At 35.0% G+C, this 27,288-nt stretch overlaps 1 protein-coding gene across 1 annotated transcript; it reads right to left on the reverse strand.

Moving 5' to 3' along the window:
- On the reverse strand, positions 1 to 27,288 carry LOC129265800 (cathepsin L-like). Its single transcript, XM_064102563.1, has 11 exons — positions 26,977 to 27,288; positions 23,266 to 23,355; positions 22,237 to 22,356; positions 17,931 to 18,015; positions 17,032 to 17,145; positions 14,882 to 15,115; positions 13,562 to 13,642; positions 10,837 to 10,956; positions 9,722 to 9,880; positions 8,980 to 9,035; positions 1 to 2,227 (listed from the first exon to the last, which is right to left on the reverse strand). The coding sequence occupies exons 1-11, from the start codon at positions 27,208 to 27,210 to the stop codon at positions 2,153 to 2,155; spliced, it is 1,368 nt and encodes a 455-aa protein (XP_063958633.1). The 5' UTR covers positions 27,211 to 27,288; the 3' UTR covers positions 1 to 2,152.

Below are 27,288 nucleotides of genomic sequence, written 5' to 3' on the forward strand. Positions count from 1 at the left end.
CTGATATCACAAATTGATGGTTTATTAGTAAAAAAATTTTGTGAACAGTGATATGAAATTTCACCATAAAAATAACAAAATATTTGCAACCCTGACATTGATTACAACAACAAAACATATAAAAATAAAATCAAGTCTAACATAAATTAGGTGAGGTAAGATTATGAAAATGTATACACAATGTAGATTTTTAAAATACTTATGACAAAATATGAAGAAAATGCACTTAATATCTAAATACATCATCAACTTATTGACTTACTCATTGACCCATATTTTGTACCCCAGTTTAACAAGATCTACATGTAAGTCTGGGCTAAAAGTACGGAAAACCAAAAATATCTATTTGTTTACATTGTAATGCATCTATGTTTCTCCAATATACTGGGATATTGTTTTGATGTAAAGGGATGGTCCGGGCTGAAAATATTCATATTTACATAATTAAAGATTAAAATTCAGAGCAGAATGCTGAAAATTTTATCAAAATACCGAAGTTATCGAATTTTAAAGTTTATTAATATTTTGTGAAAACAGTTACATGAACATTGTCATGAATATTCATTGGGTGGGTTGATGATGTCACATCCCCACTTTCCTTTTTTCTTATGTTATTACATGAAATCATAATTGTTTCCTTTTTTTTCATAAATGTGTTATTAATGTGTCTCCATTATAATGGAATCAGTTGCGGCAATAAATATCTAATGCACTTAATCAGTTGTCAATCCAATTGTTTTAGTTCTTGGTAGAAAAAGTTTAAATGAACTTAATTTCATATAATAAAATACAATACAGCCCACCTAATGAATATTCATGAAGACATGCCAAGTTCAACTGAAGTTCAGAATATGTGCCAATTGGGGCAAACTGTAAGAATGATTTGCTAAGCATAATGCATGTTGAAAAGCTTAAGAATGTCTATAATGTAGATATAAATTGGTGTACTTTCTCACTGTCGCATTGACATCAATATAGTTTACAATATATATGAATAATGCAAAAAATGTACTGAAGTGACGAGATGATTGTTGTAATTTGTGCCAGAAAGAAGCTTTTTCATGAAATCCACCGAACGAGATGCAAATTTAAAAAGCCTTGGTTCATAAAAGGTGCTAAACCATGGATTAAAAGATATGTTAAAGATTACAGACAAGAGGTTAATCTAGAGGCATGTTACATATTAAATTAGCTTCACATTCAATATGTCTGTATACCAATGTTACAGTCATGCAAACGAAACCACTTCCAAACCGATCGATGGTATGCCTAACAGTGGCGATACACCTGGGTTTTACAAAACATCATTCCGCAGGCCATGTTGCTTGTGCACAATGGTCAGCATGTCCAAAGTATTATGTCTAATCCGGCTAGCTGAACCAGCACTGCCTAAGGAAATAACATAGTAGCTTAGGTTGGTCTGGGGTCGGTTTGCCAGCATGAGACTGTTGCATGAGAAAATGGATTCTAGGACAACTACCTCTGCACAACTACCCCCAGGAAAACTACCCCCATGACAACTCCACTATAGGACAATCACCCCCTAGGACAACTTCTCCCAGGACAATAATTCCCCTAGGACAACTACTCCCAGGACAATCACCCCCTAGGACAACTTCTCCCAGGACAATAATTCACCTAGGACAACTACTCCCAGGACAATCACCCCCTAGGACAACTACTCTCAGGACAATCACCCCCTAGGACAACTACTCCCAGGACAATCACACCCTAGGACAACTTCTCATAGGAAAATCACCCCCTAGGACAACTACTCTCAGGACAATCACTACTAATACAATCGATCTACCCCAGGACAATCACTAATGCCCCTGATCAACTCTCCCACCCCAAGTTAACTTTCCCCTCCACCTAGAAGTAATTGAATCGTCCATGGATTGGGGGAGGGGGGAGTGGAGGAGTGGTTATGTGGATATGGCAGCCATGACTACCAATGGTCCATTTTATCTTCCATGATTTAGTGCCATATTGTGAAATATCCTGAACTTGTAATTCATTGATAAATAAGTTCAAATTTACAGACTTAATAATTATTGAAGATTTTCAATTATACCATTACAATTGTCTTACAGCTAAAAGTGCATGATAGGAATGTATTTCACATCATGGAAATTCCAATATCCAGTGAGGTCTAGTCCACAATGCAAGAGGTATTATCCAGATTCAGCCCACATGTTCCGTCGCCACGGTAAACAAGATAATATCCCTGTAACAAAAAACAAAGAGGAAGAAAGAGAAACAGTTAAAGCCAGTCTGCAGATATCACACAAAACTCAAATCAAATTCATTTTAAAAAATTTGTGTGTTTTTTTAGAGAAATTTCATGTCGTTCTGTTCATTATTATTCATCATCATTGAAAGAACTTTAATCAGCATACAGTATGTATTATATGACACCTAGATCGATCCTTGTCATTTGATTTGTTGTTAGATATCGATCTTTCAGCCCATTTTACAATGACGTCATCAACCGTGCAATTTTGGATCCATTCACCGTGCAATTTTGGATCCATACGATTTTGTCCATTGCACGCGCGCACCGAGACTGCAGCATACTGTACGCGACAATCAACAGACCGAGCTCGCACTGAATGAACATATTTTGCATCGAAATTCATAAATTTCATATGATAAAGAATCTATTTTAGGTGTCATATAAACCAAATAATGAATGTTCTTATAATTCGTGCAATGGACACTATACTTCATTTGGTGAAAGATGAAATGTATGATCCATTCAACTCGGCTACGCCTCGTTGAATGGTTCATTTCATCTTTCACCTCATGAAGTATTCTGTCCATTGCACTCATAAACATTCATTATTTGTATATTATATAACTCAAACGAAGATTCTTGCCATCTGATTGGTTGAAAGGTGTTCAATATTTGGTCCATTCTTTAAATTACTGCGTGTATTTTGTAATTTTCCATTGCAGGGTGACCGTGCATTTTTTTTTCCATTGCACGGTACGCGCGCTAGCTAGCGCTCCCTCAGTATAATCATGTGTATGTCTACTTACCTTTTGTGTATGTGTGTGTGTGTGTTTGCGCGCATTAAGTTAGCGCAGATCAAACTGACTGTGCGCACTCGACTCAGATCCATTAAGCAATGCGCGTCACAAACATGAAAGCAAAGGGCTGATGAGCTGTCTATACATGGTGTAATCCACCGACTAGCAATTATCAGAGAAAAGGAGTTGCTGGAAATAGGCCAACCTAATCTTTATCTTTTTTATTCCTTTTTTACATTTTTAAAAACTTTGTAACTTATATGAGTTATATAAAACAAATAATGAATGTAAATATTTGTGCAATGGAAAGAATATTTACAATCGATGAAAGATTAAAAGTTCCATTCAACTCGGCTAACGCCTCGTTGAATGGAACTCTTTACATCTTTCATCTCATGAAAATATTCTTCCCATTGCACGTATACACATTCATTATTTGTATACAGAATACAACTAAAACTTTTTACATATTTGTACACACAAACTCTAATTCATAGATGCAACAAGTAGCAAATTTGTATATTAAACTCAACAGGATTAGACTGGAATACAATAGAATAACTTTATTGTCCATGAAGGAAATTTCTTTTTCACTGGTTCACACACACATACAATATATATACAAAAACATTTTTAAAAATCAAAGTGTTGGGATATTTATTAATAAGAAAATAATAGTTCCTTTTTTAAACGCAATACAAAAAAGATACAGTGATTGAGCTAATGAATGCCAAGCACAAGGACCAATTTTTCTAACTAAGCTTAAAGTCAAGGTAATAATGATATTGTGCCTCAAACCAGATTATTCCTAGATAGATGGTGCTACATAAACGCCTTTTGATAAAATCACCATCATTTCATATGTCATAGATAAAACACAGGTTATTGCTAAAACAATACCAATTTCACTAACACAATTTTCTGGACTGGTTCAAAGCAATTTATAGTAAAATATCACCTTGGTTATTGCATACAATGAATATTGAATTATACTTTGTACAGTGGCGGATCCAGGGGGGGTGGCGCAGGGTGCGCGCGCCCCCCCTAATATTTGAGCGGCGCCGGGCGCCGCTCAAAAAAAATAAAAGAAAAGTAAAAGAAAGAAAAGGCGCTGCTTGAAAAAAATAAAATAAAGGAAAGAAAAGAAAAGGCGGCGCTTAAAAAAATTATACACTGATATAATATTAGCAACAGTAAGGAAAGATATCCCCCAGCAAAGCACAATCATATCATCTTCCATATCTTTTCTTTTAACTACCCTTTTCCCAACAACTTCGCCGGTTAAAAATAATCAGCAGTGCGCTGCCTGCATATAACTGGCGCCAATCAAGAATAATCAGCGCCACATTAATCTCAATCAGCGCCGGACAAGAATAATCAGCGCCATTTGGTTATAAATCGGCGCCAGTCGAGAAAAATCGGCACTGCCAGAGTCTTAACCGGCGCCGATCAAGGATAATCTGCGCCATGCACCTAAATCTAAATCGGCACCAGATAAAAATAATCGGCGCCATCTGGTTATAAATCGGCGCCGGTACAGAAAAATCGACGCTGCCTGAGTTCTTAACCGGCGCCGATCAAGGATAATCAGCGCCACCTAAATCTAAATCGGGGCCGGACAAGAATAATCAGCGCCATCTGGTTATAAATCGGCGCTGCCAGAGTATTAACCGGTGCCGATCAAGAATAATCAGCTCCACCTAAATCTAAATCGGCGCCGGGCAAGAATAAACGGCGCCATCTGGTTATAAATCGGCGCCGGTAAAGAAAAATCGGCGCTGCCTGAGTTCGTAACCGGCACCGATCAAGGATAATCAGCTCCACCTAAATCTAAATTGGCGCCGGACAAGAATAATCAGCACCACCTGGTTAAAAATCGGCGCCAGTCAAGAATAATCGGCGCCTCCTGGTTCTAAATCGGCGGCAGTCAATTTTGAATTGCCGCTGCCTGAATCTTACGTGACGTCGGTAAAAATAATCAGCACTACTTGTTCTAACTCGGCGCCGGTGAAGAATAATCAGCGTCCCTTGGTTCCAATAAATATGCGCCGGTAGAATAATGAAGAAGGGCCTATTGCCAACCAAATCTAGATCGGCGCCGGTCAAGAATGATCAGCGGCACCTGGTTATACATTTTATTGTTGAATGGTCATAACAATTAAAGCTTATCGCATGCCCTTACAGACTGGACTGGGGCGGGGCAGTTGCCCACAGAATGACAGATGTCATGAAATCTTTAATTTATTTTAAAAATCCCAGAATCATACAAAAGCGTAGAGCAAATCCTTTAATTTTGATCTTATTTTCCAATAAAATTAATAAAAAGAAGGTCAGTCACTTTTCTTCTTTACACATTCCACATTGTGCCACCTCTATGGCCTTTAGTTTAAGACAGCTATATACTATAGTGTTTTATGAAGATGATTCGATATTTTAGCCCAAAACTTTGCTAAAACCCGTTGCTAGTACCGGGAGTGTATAATTACGCAACCAGTCGTATAATTTGGGGAAATACTACTGATAAAAACAAAAGCAAAATTTATAGATTGCAAAAAAGAGCTGCACGTTACATAACTGGAAACTTTGATCAAAATATTTCTCTTAAAACACTTGTAAAAAACCTATCCTGGACTGATATGGATGAACGAAAAGAATACTTTCTTGCCACACAAATGTTTAAATGTATACATGGATTAGCCCCTCCCCAACTTTGTAATGACATTGAAATGGTATGTGACCGACATAATTACCATACAAGAAATAATGATAGCCTTAACGTAGTTGCACCCGTTGTTCACCTTTCAATTGTCAAACAAGCTTTCAGATTTTCCGGTGCCAAACGATGGAACGACATACCCCATAATATTCAAAATGCACAAACTATCGAAACATTTAAATTGATTTATAAGAAGTTTTATTTCAATAATTAATATTATATGCTTTTTGTTCCATTTTACTTTATTTTTCTCGTTTTGAATTGTGTTAATGATTTGGGATATCAAATATGTTGGAACGAATAATTTTTATGTAATATAATTCGTACTCTTAGTAAATAAGCTTCCATTACTTAACTTGGCGATATTTATTTTGTAAAATTTTATACTTAAGTCTAGTATGATATGCTCAATGATAATTATATCCTTAATTTTCTTCATAAATTTTGTTGAATTTTGTATTTACTATGTCAATGATATCATACATCTTAATTTATATTTCACAGCTATTGTTTTGTCTAAAGGATAGTTTTCACATTTCGTCAATTAAAAAAAATGAATACAGTGCTAGTCACCATTCTTTGAATCACTATTGCCTGTTTCGGCCGGAGAGCAATGAATTTGGTCCACTGATCATGCTGATTCTATTGTTCTCTGGCTGAGGCAGGTAGTGCTGAGTCTGGGAATTGTGACTGGTAGTGTATTTTATCTAAAAACAATTTTGTATTAATGATAATTCTGATTTTAAATGTTATTGAATTCACTCATTACTGTACATTACCCAAGTTACTCTTTTATCTATTATGTATATATTGTTATTTTATGTTAACAGGACCAGGCTGAAAAACAGTTAATCTGAGCCTGTTATCCTGTATAAAGATATTTTAATAAATAAAATAAATAAATAAATAAATAAATATTGAGATTGAGCTACACAACTCGTTCTTTATTTAAAATCGTGCTTAAATTATTCGCTTCTCAGATAGGAATATAAAAATTTTCAGCTCGCGCTTCGCGCTCGCATCATTTCTGTAGCAAAACCCCATACTTTTCATGATTAAATAGGTAAATAGAATGTCTTTTTTTCAGGACTAAACGTCAAAAGAACTCCCGCTTCGATTTGCAATAATCTTTTGCTGGATATAATCTTGTTCTTTATTACAAACGTCCATTAAACTGTCATTTTTTTTCAGATCGAAATATCAAAATTTTAAGCTCGCGCTTCGCGCTCGCATCTATTGTTTTTTTTTTATACCCATCTTAATCATTGGTACCAAAAATGCATATAGAATATCAAGCTTTCTGGTCAGAATATAAAGAAATTTCAGCTCGCCCTCGGCACTCGCATTATCTGTGTAGTGAGATATGTATCCTCATCATGAGTTACTACAAACAGTCCTAAACGGGCACCTTTTTCCTGTTTTCAGGTCAGTATACTAAAAAATTTCAGCTCGCGCTTCGCGCTCGCATTAATTTGTTGGTGAGATATGTGTTTCTATCTCATGAGTCATATAAATATATATGCATATGTGTGTGTGAGTTTGTTTGTTTTGTGTGATATCGAGCGCCTTTGGGAAGTTGATTCATGATTTTGCCCCCCAAATCTTAAAAAAAGGATCGACGCCCCTGTGTTTATATATATATACATATAATAAAAAAAAACTTGTATCTCTATTAATATACAAAAGTATTGGCCTCATCGCAATAAAAGGGTTAATACACGAGATTTTGAAATCGCACATAACATGCATAATTTGTGTTACTTTTTGCTTGTTTCTTTCTTTAATAAGTTTTTCAATCTCTCTCTATATATGTTTTAGAAAGATTATATGTCTAAATTGATGTATATTTCTGTTATAATGAGATATGTTTAAGTGGACTTCAGTGAATGGTCGTACGCAGCAAGGGGGAAGGGGGGGGCACATTCGCGATCTGCTGTTGTGAAAAACAATTTTTTTTCCTTAACATATCATGAAAACTATGAAAAATGTGCAAATGTGAGATGTGCACCAAATTTTCGAGTCTTGCCCCCCCCCGGAAATATTATCTGCGTGTGGTCATGCAAAATGGCATGACTGGAAATCCTACATTTTGAAAAGAGCATTTGACAGGGTCAGACTTTACCCCTTTTTCAACATTTTCTTTTATGGCGCCGGTGAAGTGCAAAAATATGTGCGCCGCTCGGCAGTGCGCCCCCCCCCCCTTTCGCCAAAAGCTGGATCCGCCTATGTTGTAGGGGATAACTGCCAATATCAAGGGAATATTCCTAACTGCTGAATAATAGCGATGGCCGATAACCCATCCCCCCAATTTTTCTTCATATCCATTTATAGAGATATCACCAGATTTATACATAAAAATGATAGCTTATTCTGACAATGCACACTTTCTGATGGGTTCAAAGCACTTTCAGCATAATATTCAGCTAAGTAGCTGTTTGTAATCTACGTGTATATAATATTTGTTATCTAAAGGAACTGTTGCTGGCCTAGCGCCATGAGCGTCTCTGGACGGTGTGCGCGCTATATAGAATATCACTATTATTATTATTATTATTACCATGGTTATTGCATACAACAAATTTCAAAATGTACTTCGTTGGTGAAAACTTCAAATGTCTTTCCTAACTGCTTAAAGGGAAAGTTTATCCTGACAAACTACCAGAAAAAATAATTGAATATATTGGTGAAGGTTTGAGGAAAATCCATTAAAGATTAAGAAAGTTATTATAATTTTAAGTTTTTTCTTTGTGATGTCACATGTGCAAGCACCTGCCCCATATAATATGTAATTTAATATAATATGTAAAAATCTCATTTTTTTAATGGATCATGTGACTAACATTTTTTTTCTTTCAGGAGTGGATGTAAAATGATTTGTTGATATACTGATGGTACATTTAAAACCATTTTCAAATTTTTGAGAAAAAATTATATTTCACTGATTTTTTAAAATTCATGCTATACAGAATGCTGCTTTTATATGACCGCACAAATAATGAAAAACATTCTAATTCCTTTTTTAATCTTTGATGGATTTATTTAAATCTTCACCAAAATTTAATGTATTTTTTTTCTATTTTTATAAATTAACCGTTTGGTCGGGTGAACTTTCCATTTAATAAAAGGCAAAGGTCAACAAAGATTTATTTCTCGCACCATATCTTGTCTTTTCCATTAAGTTTGACATAAGATGAATCAATGACATGTAAAAGTCTTAAAAGAAAACTCACCTTTTCGCCCCAATCTTCTCCCCAGCTGTTCTTTACAATCCAATAAGGTTCTCCATCTGCAAACATTAAAATATTAATGTGTTATAATATTGATGTGTTATAAACTCATGAAATCTAACTTTTGTCATATTTTTCTAACCTTGTAATGGTAATAATGATATGGGGTAATTGTATACCACACATATCCGCCTTGTTAAATGCACAAGGCACTCCGATATTACCCTGGACAAGCTAGGCTACCAGTTGCAGTGCTAACAGCTTTTGGAGGAATCACTTCCTGCCGGGAGGATCTGCCCTTCTGCTCTCCCTTCAGGTATGCCATCATATCAACAATTTTTATAATTTCTTTCTTTTCAATCAAAATCAAATCAGAATGTATTTTTTCTGGTAAAAATACCTTTCTTCATCTTGCAACTCTTTGCTAATTATCAACAACAAAAAACAGACTTTAACCTTGACTTGTATTTCAAATACTTGTGTATTGTAATTTTTTTAGTGAACCAAGTATACCCGAGTTGGAATTATTTCCTCATGTTTTCATCATCTTTTGTTTTGTTTTGTGTATTTACATTGTATCTACATGTGTGTAAACCAGTGAAAAAGGAATTTCCTTTATGGACAATACAGTTATTCAATTCAATTCAATATACAATGCAATAAAAGCTGTGCAGAATATGCAATTATCTAAGACTTCAAAATACACTCCATTTATTGTACACATGAAATGCAAAAGTAGTGTTACCTTTGACAGCATATCCAACAATGAGGACACCATGATCCAAGTCATCGGGATTGCATAAGATCTTCCAAGGATGTGCGATTCCTCCTGAGTAGAACTGCATCATCTCGGCATTGATACTGATGGAGATGGGTCCATGTGCTGCTAGCCATCCGGCCATCTCTGCAAAATACAAATTTTGAAGGAAATAATATTTAGACTTCTACCAACCTTAACAATAATCATGGCGAGCTTTCATATTTTGAACATTATACCAGATTGTCCATACCATAATAATGTTTCTGTTACGGTAACTCCAGTAGGAACTCAGCAGGATAGCTTTCTGCTGCATAGTGCTAAGCTGGAATTACATAGGGAACATTTTACATCTAAGTAAATCAGTAATAATTGTGGACCTTAAAGATGACAGAAATTACACGATGGTCTTTTCATTAAAGTGGATACAATGGCCAAGGAGTGATACAAACTCACAACCTCACAATTATGAGTCAAAAGCTCTAACCTCTAGACCACACAACTCTGAGACCTAGGAAACGTTTCATGAAATGACTTGTAAGACAACAAATGATGCACTCTACGATAACCAGGGATACAAAATTAAAATCTGCCATTTTCTTAATTTATTGAAAAAAGGGCTGTGCCATGGCCTTTTTATAAGAGTTAATTATCATTTTGTAAGCTTTATAATGTGCATTACTAATGCCAGTGGTGTCCACGATTGTTCTGCAGTTGTACTTCCGGGCCAGTATTTAATAAAAATAACAAGTATTGATGAAGTAAGTATTTTACTTAGCATTTTGCCTTGCTAAGCAAAATTCAAACCACTTCTAAGTATTTGACTGTATTAAGCCAAATTGAAGCAAAACACTTGCTAATAACCATTGTGACGTTACTGTGACGGCAATGTATGAATCCAGCTGCGCAAAAGATGTACGACTGCACATAATTATGTAGTTTGTAAACTGCACAAAATACTTTAATAGCCAAAAAAGGCAATGGAATAATAAAACTAGATAAGTCTTTTACTTATCAGAATACTGAGTAAAACACTGAAAATTATGGCTAAGGTATCAAATTGAATACCGGCCCAGGTGAATTACTTCAAATTATTTGCTGACCTGTTTCATTCTTGGAGATATTCACATAGCCATTAATCTTCACTTCAACTTTAGACACGTTGAACTTGCATTTCTCATTTTCTCCTCGGTATGGGTATGCTCTTTCTGTCATAACTCCTCCTAATGAAGGCAAAAACACATTTTGAAATTTTATACAAAATCAAAATCCTCATAAAAGTAAACTTTCTATGTGGTTCATCACATGAGAAATTCATGTGTTATACAGATTAAAAAACCTCCACAAATATGGCTTTCCATTTCATTCTTATTTCTATCAAATTTCCACATTAAGATAAAACCAACATAAGTATTATATATTGAACAAATATATCAGGCTTTGAAAAAGTATAGTTGAATTATTTATCCGAGGTTGGTCTGGCAATTACTATTTTTCCCGAGGGGCGAATATAGTAGTTTTGCCAGTCCAACCGAGGATTAATAATTCCCACCATGCTTTCGAGGAAACGCCTGATATATTTGTTTTATATCCTAATTTTAATAATTTAGAACTAAAATCTATGCACTGATCTTGCAGAGTCCGGTTAGGGCCTACTTGCATTGAATGACCTACTTTTCCCCAAGCCACTGCGCTCAGCGGAACGGAAATTCGAGTTTAGCTAAATATCAAATTTTCTGAAATAATGACGTCAGAATATTGGTATGGTGAAAAATATATTGAGGTCTGACGTCACGCAACATCACAGTTGTAATATATTTGGTCACATGATGCTATTTGAACCAATTACTATCCAGGATTTAATCTATGTAGGATATGATAATAATTATCAACTAAACTCCTAAAAAAAGTTTGGAAACCTGACTTTGATCAATAATCCCTCCTCGGTTTTAGTAAATACCAATAAGTAATTAATATTACTAAATAAAGCATTTAATTCTCTTTAAAAGATACCCTACATGATATGATTATGGGTCACATAGAGGTGCAGTGCCTTGAAATGTGGGGCAAGGTCAAATTTCAAAAGCTGCAAAATGACAGAATATTGAAAGTCACTGTTCTTTTTTCCGTGGTGATGATTGAGTTTCTCAGCGGTTTCTTTTGACTTTGATCGATGATTCCTCATCGGTTTTAGTACATATCAATGTGTAATTAATACTAATGAATAGATTATTTAATTTTCTTTAAAATGATACCCTACATGATGTGATTATCGTTCACATGGAGGTGCAGTGCCTTGAAATGTGGGGCAAGGTCAAAATTCAAAAGTTGCAAAATGACAGAATATTGAAAGTCACTTTTCTTTTTTCAGTGAGTTTCTCAGCGGTTTCTTTTAATTATTTTCATGCACCTTAACATCAACATTAACATGGAATCAAACACACCTCTGCACAAGCAAACACATAACAAACAAACAAACAAACATGCATGGGTATTTCAAACCACGACTCAAATAAAACCATGTTATCTCACAGAACCATCACTACAGAAGCAGGGGCTTGATTTGTATGGATTTTCATCTCTATTGACACAGACAAAAAAATCATGTTCTGTATTGACCCTTCATGACTATTTCTGCTCGTTTTGCAGCTTTTCAATTCAGACCTCATCCAACACTTTTGAATCCTGCTCTTTTCGTCAGGGCATGATCATGACAAGCATTGTATCATTTTTAAGAGAATAAAATTATCTTTTGAATGGTATCAAATATGCATTGTGTAAAATTGGAAATTGGGAGAAATTAATGGCCAAACTCAGATTTCCAAACTTTTTTTGCTCGTTTTGCAGCTTTTCAATTCAGACCTCATCCAACACTTTTGAATCCTGCTCTTTTTGTGATGGCATGATCATAACAAGCATGGTATCACTTTAAAGAGAATTAAATGATCTTTTGAATGATGTAAAATATGCATTGTGTAAAATTGGGAGTTGGGAGAAATTAATGGCCAAACACAGATTTCCAACTTTTTTTGAGGGGTTTATATAAGGGATTCAAGAAGCTAAATAAAAAGTATATTTTGCACACTACTTTTAAATTTGAGGCCAAAGCAGTAAATATGGCACGTTGCCCTCTTCAAGGTTTTGCCGATTGGAATACTGTTCAAATATATTTGCCATATTACTGAAAGTAATATTATATATACAGTGTGTCCCACAAAAAAGGAAACCCGTTTTCAGAGATAGATTTCACAATCATTAAATATGTTTTTTTACTGTAAATTTGTTACTAATGGCAAGGGTGGAATCTCATCTCTAATTTGAAACCAACAGCTTAGCCAATCGTTCACGCATAGCAGATTACAAACAATAAATACTGAGGCATATGAGAAACGACTTGCGCATAAACTCCTGTGTGAATCTGAATCCTTTCAAATTTCAGGGATCAGTGAGATAATCTTAACAAAGAATACAAAAGAAATGCTAATGAGCCAATCGTCAAATAAGCAGCCTGATTTTGACATTGAAATTTCAAAACTCGTTTACTCATTATTAATGCATTAAGTATTTGTCCCATATTAGGTATCAAATTAAAGAGGAATAATTGAATTATATGATTATGTAAAATAGATATCATAATTCATTTGCCTTTTAAAAAAACCCCAAGGGAATCCCGGTTTCCTTTTTTCTGGGACCCACTGTATATTACACTGAAATTTTTTTATTTTAAACAGAGGAAAGTATCAAAGAAGCACAAGCAACAGTTCAAACAAAATCTGACAAACAATAATAAAATATGAATTCATAAAAAGTTGTTTATAAAATACATACCTAGTTTGATGAGAGCTTCATAAGCATCTCTCATCTCCCCTCCTTCACATCCTAAATCAACCTTATCACAATCAACAAGTTCTGAAAATAAATATTGAGATTAAAAACATACAAAAGATTTATATGCATGATGATGTCCGCACAAAGTACATAGTTGCATTGGTTTAAACTTACTCGGTCTACAAGCAGTTGGTCTACTCCTCAGACAGTCTAACATCACATGGGCTAAACTCATCTGGTCTACTACCAATTTGGTCTTATTGCAATTTGGTCTATATTACTCTTGCTCTCATACACACTTAGTCTTATTCTTATTAATCCAATGAAAATTTGATTCATAAAGAATTTGTCTTATCATATAAGTGTGGAAGACAAAGTGAGTATTAGACGAAATATGTATATAGCCTAACTGGAAATTAGACAAAACATTACAATGAACATGAACTTTTGTTTCGTGAAATGCCAGGGTTCCCAGTTTTTCAAGAAAACAAAATTCCCTGATTTTTCCCTGATGAAGTTTAAATTCCCTGATAATTATTTAAACCCATTCCAAGTTTTGCATGTTTCTAAGTTGTTGCAGTGAATTACATGTATTTTCAGTATAAAAACAATAATGTAAAACAAATTAGTACCACCATAACCAGTGATTCAATAGATGTATTTTTGATATGCAACAAGATATAACAGAGTCTGACCTACTACCGTGCTTTCGACTTTTGGGCCGATCAAAATTCCCTGATTTTTTCCCTCTTTTAAGGCATTTTCCCCTGATTTGAGGTATTTGTAAAATCAAATTTCCTGATTTTTCATTGACTGGAAAAAGTAAAATTATTTTCCCTAATTTCCCTGATGGACTGGGAACCCTGAATGCTCCGTGCCTTGTAACATTAAGGGGGGCAATTGATTGTGGGGATGATTTTTATGAATGATCGTATTCATAATCAAATGAAAATAATCATCCCCATGATCAATTGCTAAGTGTTATGCTACAGGGCCCCTAAGGCCCGTATTCTGAAGTCAGGTTTAAAGTTGCGGTTTAAGTATGGATAGCCAATTGTTACATAAATCAATGACGGTATAGAGATATCATATTTCAGCTCATTTGGCTCTCAAATCATTCATAATTGTCTAGGAAGTATAAATGGATGATTGTCTTCAATATCGATGAAGCAGGAAAGAGTACAGTAATTATAAGAAACATAAAATTTAATAAAAAATTGACACTCATGGCTTCCCATAATTTTAGCACAAAGTTAGACCATGGTCTAAGTTAAACCTGACTTCAGAATACGGGCCAAAGAATTCTACTATGTCCCTCACCTTGCTCTGACAATGATATCAGCTGTCCTTTCTTGATCTGCCACTGTCCTTCAATGTTACCAATGGCAGAGAATGCCCAGCAGGATCCACATTGGCCTTGGTTCTTGACCGGAGTGACCGCACCATGGTCCCTCCAGTCATACTCCTGGGGTACTGGACCCTGAGGAATGGCTGCCTGCTTGGTGATCCCAGTGGTCTTCAGATGGCCGGACTGGATATTGCGAAACTCGGCCTCTGTATTGGCAAAAGTTGATTAAATTTCATGTACATAATCTAAAAAATGATTGGTTCTTGACTGGAGCGACCCCACCAAAGGTCGTCCAGTCATACTTTTTGGGGCAATGGACCATGGAAGATGGCTGCCTGCTTGGTAAATATCAGTAGTCTTCAAAGAGCCTGACTGGGTCTTTTAGAACTCATCCTCTGCATTGGCAAAAGGAAATTTGTTTATAACATCACAACTACCTTTATCTGAGCAAGTTTAAGATGCTTGGGTAGTTTACATGGATGTAAACAAAGACAAAAAAAGGAATGGCCCCTCTTTAGCCCTGATCTTTCCCCATATCTTATCCTTCACATGCAGTGACTGTAAAATTTCATAGTGACATCATAATCACTGACTGAGCAAGATGTGTAGGCGATTTACATGTACCTATATGCATTAGCGATACAAAAAAGAGAAACAACTCAAGTGCTTTTTTTTTAATAAGATTTTTTTTAAAACCAAAATTCTTGTAGAGATATCCTTTTCTTTCTATGAACTAAATGGTTTCAAGATGTGGAATATAAAATCACCTAATGAACTCAGGTGAAGAGACAAAATATTACTTCCTTGGCGAGAGGTACAATCTATGTATCTGTCTCACCTTTGCTGTGAAAAGAAAGCTAAATCCAAACTTGCTTTGAAAGTGATAGTTTGCCAATCACCTTCACCGACAGAGATTATTTTCTTAGTATTTTGATACTATAACTGACATGTCATAATAACCACTTATAAACAGTTTCACTTTCCTATCATTACTTTAATACAATTAACAATTTTGAACAGGGATACAAAACTGAGGAGATCACATGACAATGTCATTACTTCTCAAATAACAAGTACACCTACATAATGTTTTCATTTTGTCCATGCCAGCCATAAGTACTTAAGACGTACTTAAAACCAATTTTATTTTTTTAATAGATATTTACCTACATATCAACCTTCAATACAGACTTTTTTAAAGCAAACTTAAATTCCTGAATATCCTGTCGATTAAACATGAAATCATATCCAAACTCATATTCTAATTAAAAAAGTACACCCCCAAATAACCATGGTCATCAATCAACTTTTTTTTGCTGTCAAATGACATATATAAGAGTTCAGGAAAATACAATATTTAGTCTCTATTTGAATAGTAGTGAGCATCATTGAATACTGGGTCACACTGATGTTCTAGTAACTAATGTGTATAACACAACTGTGAAAATATAAGTAAATTGCAGAATGTTTATCTCTTGGGGCCAAAGGCGGGAAATGGAGTACATGAAAGGCTGTTAGTTACTTATGACTCTGTGAAGAAATATGAACAGTCAAATATGAGGCTCAACATATATGTTGCCTTTTTTTCTTTTCATACTTACAAATGCTAATTTTGAAAAAAAAAATTAGAACAAGCATTTTCATTAGAAAAAAAGATGTTACTATCTTGTGAAATATACATTTTGCTATGATATGATCACTACATCTTGAAATCGAGTGTTAATAGTGCTTTATAATCAAGTTACACAATAAGACATGTAGAAATTTCAACACATCTTTAAAATCCCCCTACCCCCCCCCCCTACACACACACACACTTTGGGCAAGGATGGAATTAATACCAGGATCTGAGCACTGAGCAGAATCATACCAACGATTGATAATGTTTTCTCTCCGAGAGTTTGTGCACATGATTTACATGTAGAAGCATTCGGCTCGCACGAACTTTATCCCTGATGCTATATACAGTCACACCAATGAAACCGATTCCAGACTGATCAAAGCTAGTTACGTTATTCCGAATGCCACTTCATCTGTCGGTTTGGAGTCGTTTAGTTGGTGGTGTGACCAGAGGCTAATCAACAACATTCCTATCTAACATTTCAATCATCAGGATTCTCACCTGTCATATCAGCAAACTTAGTAGGACCATACTTTGCTGTTCCTTTCTCAAACTGATTCAACATCTCCACAGTCAACATATTCTGAACAAACACTGAGAAGCGGTATTCATATTCTGTAAAGATGGAGAAGAATGAAATGCAAGACATGTTAATCTGATAACGCATGGCTAGTAAAATTATCACATTAATAATTTTATTTTAACTACTACTATACAGATATTAGTAGTACCAGTGCGGTGCCACAAAATCATCAATTACTACTGTCACAACATAGAGCTCTATGGTCACAACTACTACTAACTATGACAGCTACATGTATAACAGCAACTACTGCTGCTTCTACAACTATGACTTCTACTATAGTACCAGTAAAAGTAGTAGTAGTAGCAGTAGTAGTAGCAGTAAAAGTAGAAGTAGAAGTAGTAGCAGTAGCAGTAGTAGTAGTAGTAGTAGTAGTAGTAGTAGTAGTAGTAGTAGTAAAAGTAGTAGTAGTAGTAGTAGTAGAAGTAGCAGCAGCGGCAGCAGCAGTTGTGGTAGAAGTAGTAGTTCTAATACCGGTAATAGGCTATTTGTAGATGTAGTACTACAACTACTTCTACTTCTACTACTACTACTACTACTACTTCTATTTCTATTAAAAATTTGGCTGCTTCTACTACTACGACAGGAACGTGAAATACAGGAACGTGTACATAACAACCATGAAGTTTTTACTATTCTATCTGATTCAAAATAACTTAAATATTAACATTTTCATGTCTCCACCAACCATAGGTGACTGAAGAAGGCATTATCTTTTCTCACTCTCCCTTTTCTCTCTCCCTGACATTTATCCCACTCCCTCCCCCTCTCTCTCTCTCATATACTTTTTTGCAGAATATGTGTGAAGACTTCTTACCATTTGTGCCATCATTCTTTCTGTATCCTCTCTTGAATTTCATCAGGAACTTGTCAAACTGATCGCGATATGCATCCATGTATTTCTATATGAGAGACAATAAAGGCATCATCGCATCAGCGTTTGTCTCTAAAGAAAACTTAACTAAATTTGGGACTTTGAAAGAGTCAGATATCAGATTGATATACCTGCTCAGACATGTAGTCTCAGTCGGAAACTTACGTAGCAAATACCATATTAAATGTAAAAAAATATTAAATCATGGGCCAGTTTCACCAAACGTGTTATCATATGTAATAGCAGTTTAAAGGAACTGAAATCATTCGATCTGACTGGCTGATTATTAACTTGATTTAGAAATTATGCATTTGTGTAACAGGTCTTTAAGAAACAGGGCCAATGTCTTGAAAAATATGTACTAAACAAAATATCAAATACAAGAAAGATGACAAGAACCACCTACAGACATGTAAACCCCCTCATCAACACCGTCAATGCAAAAATTTATAGTGTAATATGGCTACATGTGCGTCTGATACGCGCTCTTCAACCCCCTTTAATAGAAGCGATGCGGTTTTGGGTTTTTACATTTGAAAACATATATTTTAGCAATACTATAAATAAAATTGATCAAAATCAAGCATTTTCTATATACATGCAGCTAATCGCCAGAATTACAATACAATCTGATAGTTTGCAAATCTGCTACTTAGCCTGGAGAGTAATTCCTGTCTGTTGAAATATAAAGATATTTTTCTTTCAAATTTACAACAAAGAACCAACATTGGTTATGATTCAGGGGCCGCGGAAGGGGGGGGGGGGGCTTCAGTCCCCCATACTTCTTTTCCAAAACCATGTACAAAAACGTAAAAATGACAGTATGATTGTGAATTTTTGCATGGTCATCCCCCCCCCCTGTTGCACCCACGAATGTAATAACGCCCACAAATGTAATAACACTTTACCCACAAATGTAATAATTTTTGATCGCCCACAAATGTAATAATGACTTTACCCACAAGTGTAATAAATTTGAAGGGATTTTTGGCGAATCCGTTCTAAACTGAAATCCTATAGTAATGTGTTCATATAGCACAAAAGTGTAAAGTCTTTTTTCCAGACCCGATTAATTCAAAAATTATAATATGATTTAAAGTCTTTTTTCCAGACCTGGTTGTTTCAAAAATTATAATATAAGTCCAAAGTCTTTTTTTTTTCCAGACACGGTTATTTAAAAAAATATAAAATAAATCCAAACTAGGATACGATAATGATATTCCAGTGGAATGAAAATGAGAATCGAGCTTAGTCTTTTCTCCAGACCCAGTTAATTAAAACTGATGGAATTAATGTCTTTGTTGTTGTTTGAACTTACACGGTGCGTTTTGTGAATATATAAGAGTAAATTGAGAATCAAGCGTAGTCTTTCTCCACACCCGGTTACTTAAAACTAAAAACTACATCCTTATAGTAATGCGTTCATATAGCACAAAAGTGCAAAGTCTTTTTTCCAGACCTGGTTAATTAAATATTTATGACATAAGTCTAAATTAAGTCTTTTTTCAAGACCCGGTTGTTTCAAAAATTATTATATAAGTCCAAAGTCTTTTTCCAGACCCGGTTGTTTCAAACATTACAACATAAGTCCAAAGTCTTTTTTCCAGACCCGGTTATTTCAAAAATTGTAAATATAAGTCCAAACTAAGATACCATAATGATATTCCAGTGGAATAAAAATAAAAATCGAGCTTAGTCTTTTCTCCAAACCCTGTTATTCGAAAATTATAAATAACAATACAACAACAACAAAAACAGTATAAAGACCCCATAATCCTATTAATGCTGGATAACATGGACATATAGCATAGTCTTTCAGCCAGACCCAGTTTTTTTTTTCAAAATAACGCTAACAGTAATAATAAGAAAATTCCAAATCTAAGACCAAACAATCCTTCAACCTAAGAACCTGTTTTAAAAAGAGGTTTAGAGCATTGTCTTTATTCCAGACCTAATCATTAACAAAATTACCAAAAAAAAATCTTCTAACGTAAGACTATATCATATTCTTATTCTTCTGGAATAACACGAGTTTTAAAACGTACTCTTTTCTCCAGACCCGGTTATTTAAAAAAACTTCAACAGTTCAAATCTAAGACCAATCTTCAAAAGTTACACCCTTACTGGGTGTAACTGAGTGTAAAAATATGTATTTACCCCGCACCCAGTTTTTTTAAATAATACTAAGACCCTTACAAAACATTGTAATAATGCATGGGTAAAGCAAACATCCTTTCTCCAGACTTGGTTGTTATTTGAAGAAAACAAAATAGTTTTTACAAATATTCTAAAACGAATACCCAATAATCTAATTACTGTGGAATAACATGAAGATCGATTGTAGACTTTCCTCCAGACACAGTTATTTCAAGAATAAAAAAGCAATAAAACCCAACCCCAACAACGAATCTAAGAACCAACAATCTTCCAAATTAAGACCATGTAGAAAAGCACATGTTTAGAGCGTTGTCTTTATTCCAGACCCAGTCATTTAAAAAACAATTCAAACAGTCTTAAAAACACAAGACTTTGTCATATTCTTATTCCTGTGGAATAACACGAGTATTATGCATAGTCTTTCGTCTAGACCCAGTTATTTAAAAAATAAAGAAATATTGAGAAAAAAAAAATAAGACCAAATTTCAAAATTAAGCCCAGTTAAAATGCTTGGGTTTAGAGTGTTGTCTGTACCCCACACCCAGTTTTCTGAAAAAATACAAAATAAGCGAAACTTTAATCTTAAAACTTAACCCCAGCATCTTCTAAACTATTAAAACCCTGTGATAACGCATACCACAAAAACGACAAATTAATCATAGGCGTAAATGTTCATATCTGAATGATACGCACCTTAAAACCCAAGATAACAATAACAACGTTATTCTACATCAATGATATTGTGGGGTCTTTGTTGATATTTTTTTTTTATTGTTTCTTATAATTTCCTATTTTGAAATAACTGAGTCTGGAGCAAAGACTACACCATAGGTCTTTGTTTTGTTGTTTTAGTTTGGAATTATATTATAATTTTTAAAGCAACCGGATCTGGAAAAAAGACTTTGAAATTATATTATAATTTTTGAAACAACCGGGTCTGGAAAAAAGACTTTGAACTTACAGTATAATTTTTTAAACAACCGGGTCTGGAAAAAAGACATTGGACTTAAATAATTTTTGAATTAACCGGGTCTGGAAAAAAGACTTTGCACATTTGTGCTATACGAACACATTACTATAGGGTTTTAGTTTTAGTTACCGGGTCTGGAAAAAGACATTGGACTTATAATAATTTTTGAATTAACCGGGTCTGGAAAAAAGACTTTGCACATTTGTGCTATACGAACACATTACTATAGGGTTTTAGTTTTAGTTACCGGGTCTGGAGAAAAGACTATGCTTGATTCTCAATTAACCCTTAGCGCATATATTCACAGTATGCGCCGTATAAGTGAAAACAACAACAAAGACACTAATTCCACCAGTTTTACTTAACTGGGTCTGGAAAAAGACTAAGCTCGATTCTCATTTTTATTCCACTGGAATATCATTATCATATCTTAGTTTGGACTTATATTATAATTTTTGAAATAACCGGGTCTGGAAAAAAGACTTTGGACTTATATTATATTATAATTTTTTTTTTACAACCGGGTCTGGAAAAAAGACTTTGAACTTATATTATAATTTTTTAAACAACCGGGTCTGGAAAAAGACTTTGGACTTATATTATAATTTTTGAAACAACCGGGTCTGGAAAAAAAGACTTTGAACTTATATTATAATTTTTTAAACAACCGGGTCTGGAAAAAAAGACTTTGGACTTATATTATAATTTTTTAAACGACTTGGTCTGGAAAAAAGACTTTGAACTTATATCATAATTATTGAAACAACCGGGTCTGGAAGAAAAGACTTTGGATTATATTATACTTTCTTTATTAACCGGGTCTGGAAAAAAAGACTTTGCACTTTTGTGCTATATGAGCGTATTACTATAGGATTTCAGTTTAGAACGGATTCGCCAAAAATCCCTTCAAATTTATTACATTTGTGGGTAAAGTCATTATTACATTTGTGGGCGATCAAAATTATTACATTTGTGGGTAAAGTGTTATTACATTTGTGGGCGTTATTACATTTGTGGGTAAAGTGTTATTACATTTGTGGGCGATTATTACATTTGTGGGTGTAACACCCCCCCCCCAACTTTGAAAACCGTTCCGCGGCCCCTGTGATTATATCCACTTACTGTCATATCTGCTGCTTGACAATCATCTGTGATTCTGAGTTCTTGGGCTTCGACAGATAGGTGCCTCTCAGAATTCATCATAGGCTGGCTCCAAACTCTGACGGTACACTGGATGAAATCCTACATTTCAAGAATTAAAAAAAAGTAATAGCTTTTACAAGAAAAGAGGCATCATCTATAAACATAGGGGTGCTGATAATACAATTTAATCATATACAGACCCTAATGTTTTTTTTAAATATATTTTTAGGATAATGCCACCTTTTCATGGAAACACTTCAATATACAACATAAATGGGAAGAGACGTAACTAACCTCGTGGCAAATGACAAGGTCATCTAGGCTGGTCAACAGGGCATCCATAACCATGGTATTTGATGGCCTTTAATTCAAGGGTTCAAGTACTGTACATAGTAATAATCTCTTATCTCCTATCAAAACTGAAATGAATAGCTCAAGAGGACAGCCTCTTGATGTAGAGTCTTCTCCGGTCATTGAAACTGTCATGAACTGAGAGATCACCATTGATGATGATCTCTTCTTATCTTAAATCTGTAATCTGAGAAATGTTTATATCCTGGTTTTGTGCATTCATATTTTCCATCATTCTGATACGTTATCATTATCAATCAGGAACACCTAAAGACCATTTACTTCAAACAAACCATTGCTTCGTATTAGGAACATACTGTTTTATGCAATTTATACCCAAAAGCTGGTCAACTCCTTTTTTGGCTTGCTTTTTGTTTTGCAATGCGATTTATTCCTCCTAAAGTAAGCTCAGAATAATCATCTTATTCCATATATTTTTTTTAATAAGTTATTTCCTCATATTCACCCTCGTATTGGATTCAAGACCTTTTTTTTTTCTTGTCAAAATTCTCTAAATAAAAAATGCCCCAATTCTTGCCTGGAACATTCTGGATTCGCCAGTCATTACAAGAACTCCTGTCAGAAAATCATTCCCAGGACCCTGCTAATTTGGTGGACAATAATCCAATTATACCTACATGTGTTATGTTTACTAACCTTCCCAGCGGCTGGTCGGACAGAGCTGAAGTCCTTTGGGCTTCTTGATCCAGCGATGAGTGTAACATGGTACATCATGCCTCTCACGACCTGTAAGACAATGAATACGAGAGTGCAGGCAGACAAAATATCACAGACTTCCACTTTCTGCATTTGACAATACTTGCTAGTGCGCTTGACAATATAGTATATGGCAATCGGCAAAATAAGACTGTAGAGTGAAATTGTAAATATTGACTTGATAAAGTTGACATTGATTTTCCACTTATTTTAATCGTGGATGCTGACCACTCTTCAATCAATGGCAGTAACCCCCCCCCCCCTGGATCAATGTACGTGCGAACTCCAGGATGAGGAGACAATGACATCATGATTCAAAAGGAGCAAACAACAAAATTATAAGTCATGTGACTTGTGTCTGGGATCATGGATGCACATCCATCCAAAGCTTGCAACATCCCGCGTCTGTGGCCGCAATACCAAAATTATGTTAATCATTCAAATTATAAACATGTATCATAAATTGCATTAGTAAAAAAATATATACGTACAAAGTATTGAATTGAATGGAATTTGAATTTATTTTCATACTTCACAAGATAGCAAGTTAGCAACATAACATAATACAAGAAATACGTTTGATTATATACAAAATACAAAAGATAATGGCAGTATTAAAATAAAGTGAAATATGAAGGAACTTTTTGTTCTCAAACTGCCTTCTCTTGCTGATCGACGTACGGCATTGTGTCTCTCATTCGCGAAGGACCTTGTGAAGCCAACATCCCATGTCCGCCATCTCTTGCCAATTAGAGACTCGAATATTCGATCAACAAGGTATTCTAGACCATACTCACTACTCAGATTCAGGACAAACAGATTAAAAGACAGTGCAATCCCATATCTTGTAAATCTATTGAATAATTCATAATCATTTACACACCCAAGTGAATGTTTCCACGGGCTGTTCTCAAATGTTTCTATTGTAACATAGATTTAAATTCATATTTTGTTTATTTTGATTTATACATAGGTAAATACAAGTAGTTATTTTCAAGAACTCATCTGTCTTATAGATGCTATTTTAAATAAAACTACTCATGTACTTCTTTTTTAATCCAAATACTCCTTTATGACAAAATATTATTTCATTATGACAAATCATACCTACCTGGATAATTTCATACTTATTTCCTGCATACAAACAGCACTTGAATGTCAAAACAATGCTAAATAATGTTATTCAAGATATCATTTTTTTCGCAATTGTTGAACTTCTCTGAATTCCTTTAGTTGCACTATAACTTAGAAACATGTATCCCAATATAATTTGTTCCTTCCTCAATTCTCCATTTGTTGCATTATAATTACTAATTCCGATAATTGTTTTTCCATCTTTGTTAAATACCCAACCTCTTTTACTTTGTTCCTGTCTCTCTCTCTTCCTCTTATTTCATTCTGTCTTTCCTTTTAACATGTTCTCACTACATGTACTTTATTCTACCTCTGAGGCTTTCTTCTGATATGCTGGGTATTACAATAAATTTCATATACTTTATTTTGTAGAACAATTTCATTTTGATATATTTGCCTATTTTATTATAAGTTGAATATTTTTTTTATATGTCTGTATATACCATTTGTAAACTGAATGTAATTCAGCCTTTGGCTGCTATTTTCAGTGAATATTTAAAATAAATAAGCCATTCAATCAATCAATCGATCAATAACTGGACAAAAGAAATGATTTCATTTTTGAGCATACTAAAGGAGAAACAGCTAGTTATTTATTTTTGGATGATAATTTCAAAACCTACCCAGGTATGGTAGTTTAAGAACAGTTGTAAGACACGCCTGAGGCGTATAGTATAGTCCAAGGCATTTCTGTTGAGTAAAATAATAATAATAATAATATTGATAATAATAGCCAATATATATGTATATATAGTATATATATTGAGCTGTTCTGGGAAAAGCACTATACTCTATATATAACATACAGTATAGTGCTTTTCCCAGAACAGCTCAAAGCGCTTTACAGCATATTACTACCCCGGTCATTGGATTCATTTCAATCCCGCACGAAAAGTGCACAATTTCCACTCCCTGGGGAGCATTCCTTGCATTCATCGCAGCCTCATTATGGCGCTGGCAAATTCAAACATACAATATCTTTCGCATCCTACCGGGTACCCATTTAGCACCTGGGTCGAGAGTGGCAAAGTGTGGATTAACGCCTTGCCAAAGGACGCTAGACCGCGGTGGGATTCGGACACACGACCCTCTGTTTACAAGGCGAGAGTCAGAACCACTACACCACGGCTCTTCCAAAATAATGACCAACACATGGTAGATTTCAGCTAAACATTTGACAAGGATCCACAAAAACACAGACTCCAACCCCAAGCACCTTCTGATCCGGAGATTCTCCCACCTGGATCCCCTAGCAAACTGGAGACTCCAACTTGATATGAGCGAGGCCCACATCACGAGCATGAAGCGTGATGTCCCTTGCGGCCGGGGTCCAGCTTTTGGGTTCTGGATGCTCTCTCGTGCTATCTGGCTATTTTTTTTTAAATATATGATGGCACTTCTTTTCATATATCATTATTCATGCATGCATATGACATTGATAAGCATCTACAAAACCATACATTTTGGGGTATGTAATGTAGAAGGGCCTATGAGGGATGATGCTATCTAGCTAGCGCGCACCTGCTACATTTACGAGATCGCGTGCAGCGTTGTCGCTCTACTTAACTTGAATATCGGCTTGGATATTAAATTTTTTTAAAGGTGTTTGGGCAGGAGAAAATAAAACTTAAGCGGGAGACACAAGACCTCGGCGCGAGATATTAAATCTCAAGCGGGAGAATGGGAGATTTTGCGAAAATTGGCCGTTGGTGAGAGATTTCCTCCCGAAAGCGGGAGAGTTTGAGTCTCTGTCATCTTTTATCATCATTCCACCGCTGCCACCAAGCAAGAGTGCAATTAGTGAACATTGATGGTAAAGAGCTATTGGATTAATGAAGGATTTCGTTAACCTAAGAGGGTTTTTCAGTTACAACGTACGTGTAGCTGTAGCTAGTGGACTCACTTGACTGGTCGTGTAAATGTGCACCATATTACTAATATTCATTTAATGATACCAACAACAATTTAATAATAATGATAAATATTATCAGAGACTGCGGATCTAGGATTTTCCAAAAAAAAAGTCCTCACTTGTATATGAACGACATACATGTACTCCCATCAAACATATATGATATGACTTCCAAAGGAGGGGGGGCACACTAAAGAAGGGCATATAATTACATTTAAAAAAATTCTATATGCTTCTCAAGTCAAGGGGGGCACAGGACGAATGTCCCCCTCCCCCTGGATCGATCTGCCAGTGAATATAAAAATAATAATTTAGTAATAATAATCATGATAATAATAACTGTGTAACTGCATGATATATTGACTAAATAAAACCACATATTTTGGTATGTATATTTAACTTTTCCTTCCTAAATCTCTCGGATATAATTATGTCAGATATGACTTTATAACCCCTGCCATGTTTGCATATATTTTCTTTTATTTTAGTGGAAGAGACATATATCCAAGTCTTGCCATACTATAGTTTTTAACTGCAGACAGACCAAAAGAGCTAGGACTATATTTTGTACTTCATAATCGAAATAGGGAAACAGCTGTATCTACCTGATATTTTACTTGCGTCACTGAAGGTTTGGTCAAACTGTAACCATATCTCGATTCCAGACGATCTCTCACACTTTCAAATTTCATCAGCGCATTCTCCACAACTTCTTGCGGGACCGAAGTCATGTCAGGAGGGTCGAAAAGACCCCCTGCCATTGGCCTGTTCATTCCATGTTTGACAGCAACAGCTGAACTAACGAACATCAAAAGAAGACAGACATGTTTCATCTCCATTTTGTCTAACGCAGTATTACTTGTGTGTAGGACAACTTTGAATGTCACGATCACGAGCTAGTCGAACCAATATAAAGC

Source organism: Lytechinus pictus, chromosome 7, assembly GCF_037042905.1.
Source record: "Lytechinus pictus isolate F3 Inbred chromosome 7, Lp3.0, whole genome shotgun sequence".
Lineage (NCBI taxonomy): Eukaryota > Metazoa > Echinodermata > Echinoidea > Temnopleuroida > Toxopneustidae > Lytechinus > Lytechinus pictus.

What these genes read in the sequence shown, in the direction of transcription:
- LOC129265800 (XM_064102563.1), bottom strand. Translation starts at nt 27,210, where the DNA reads ATGGAGATGAAACATGTCTGTCTTCTTTTGATGTTCGTTAGTTCAGCT. An exon ending in TAAGTTTGCTGATATGACAG is followed by an intron (nt 15,116 to 17,031) that starts GTGAGAATCCTG and finishes TTGCCAATACAG; the next exon opens with AGGCCGAGTTTCGCAATATC. An exon ending in TATCTCCAAGAATGAAACAG is followed by an intron (nt 9,881 to 10,836) that starts GTCAGCAAATAA and finishes TGTATTTTGCAG; the next exon opens with AGATGGCCGGATGGCTAGCA.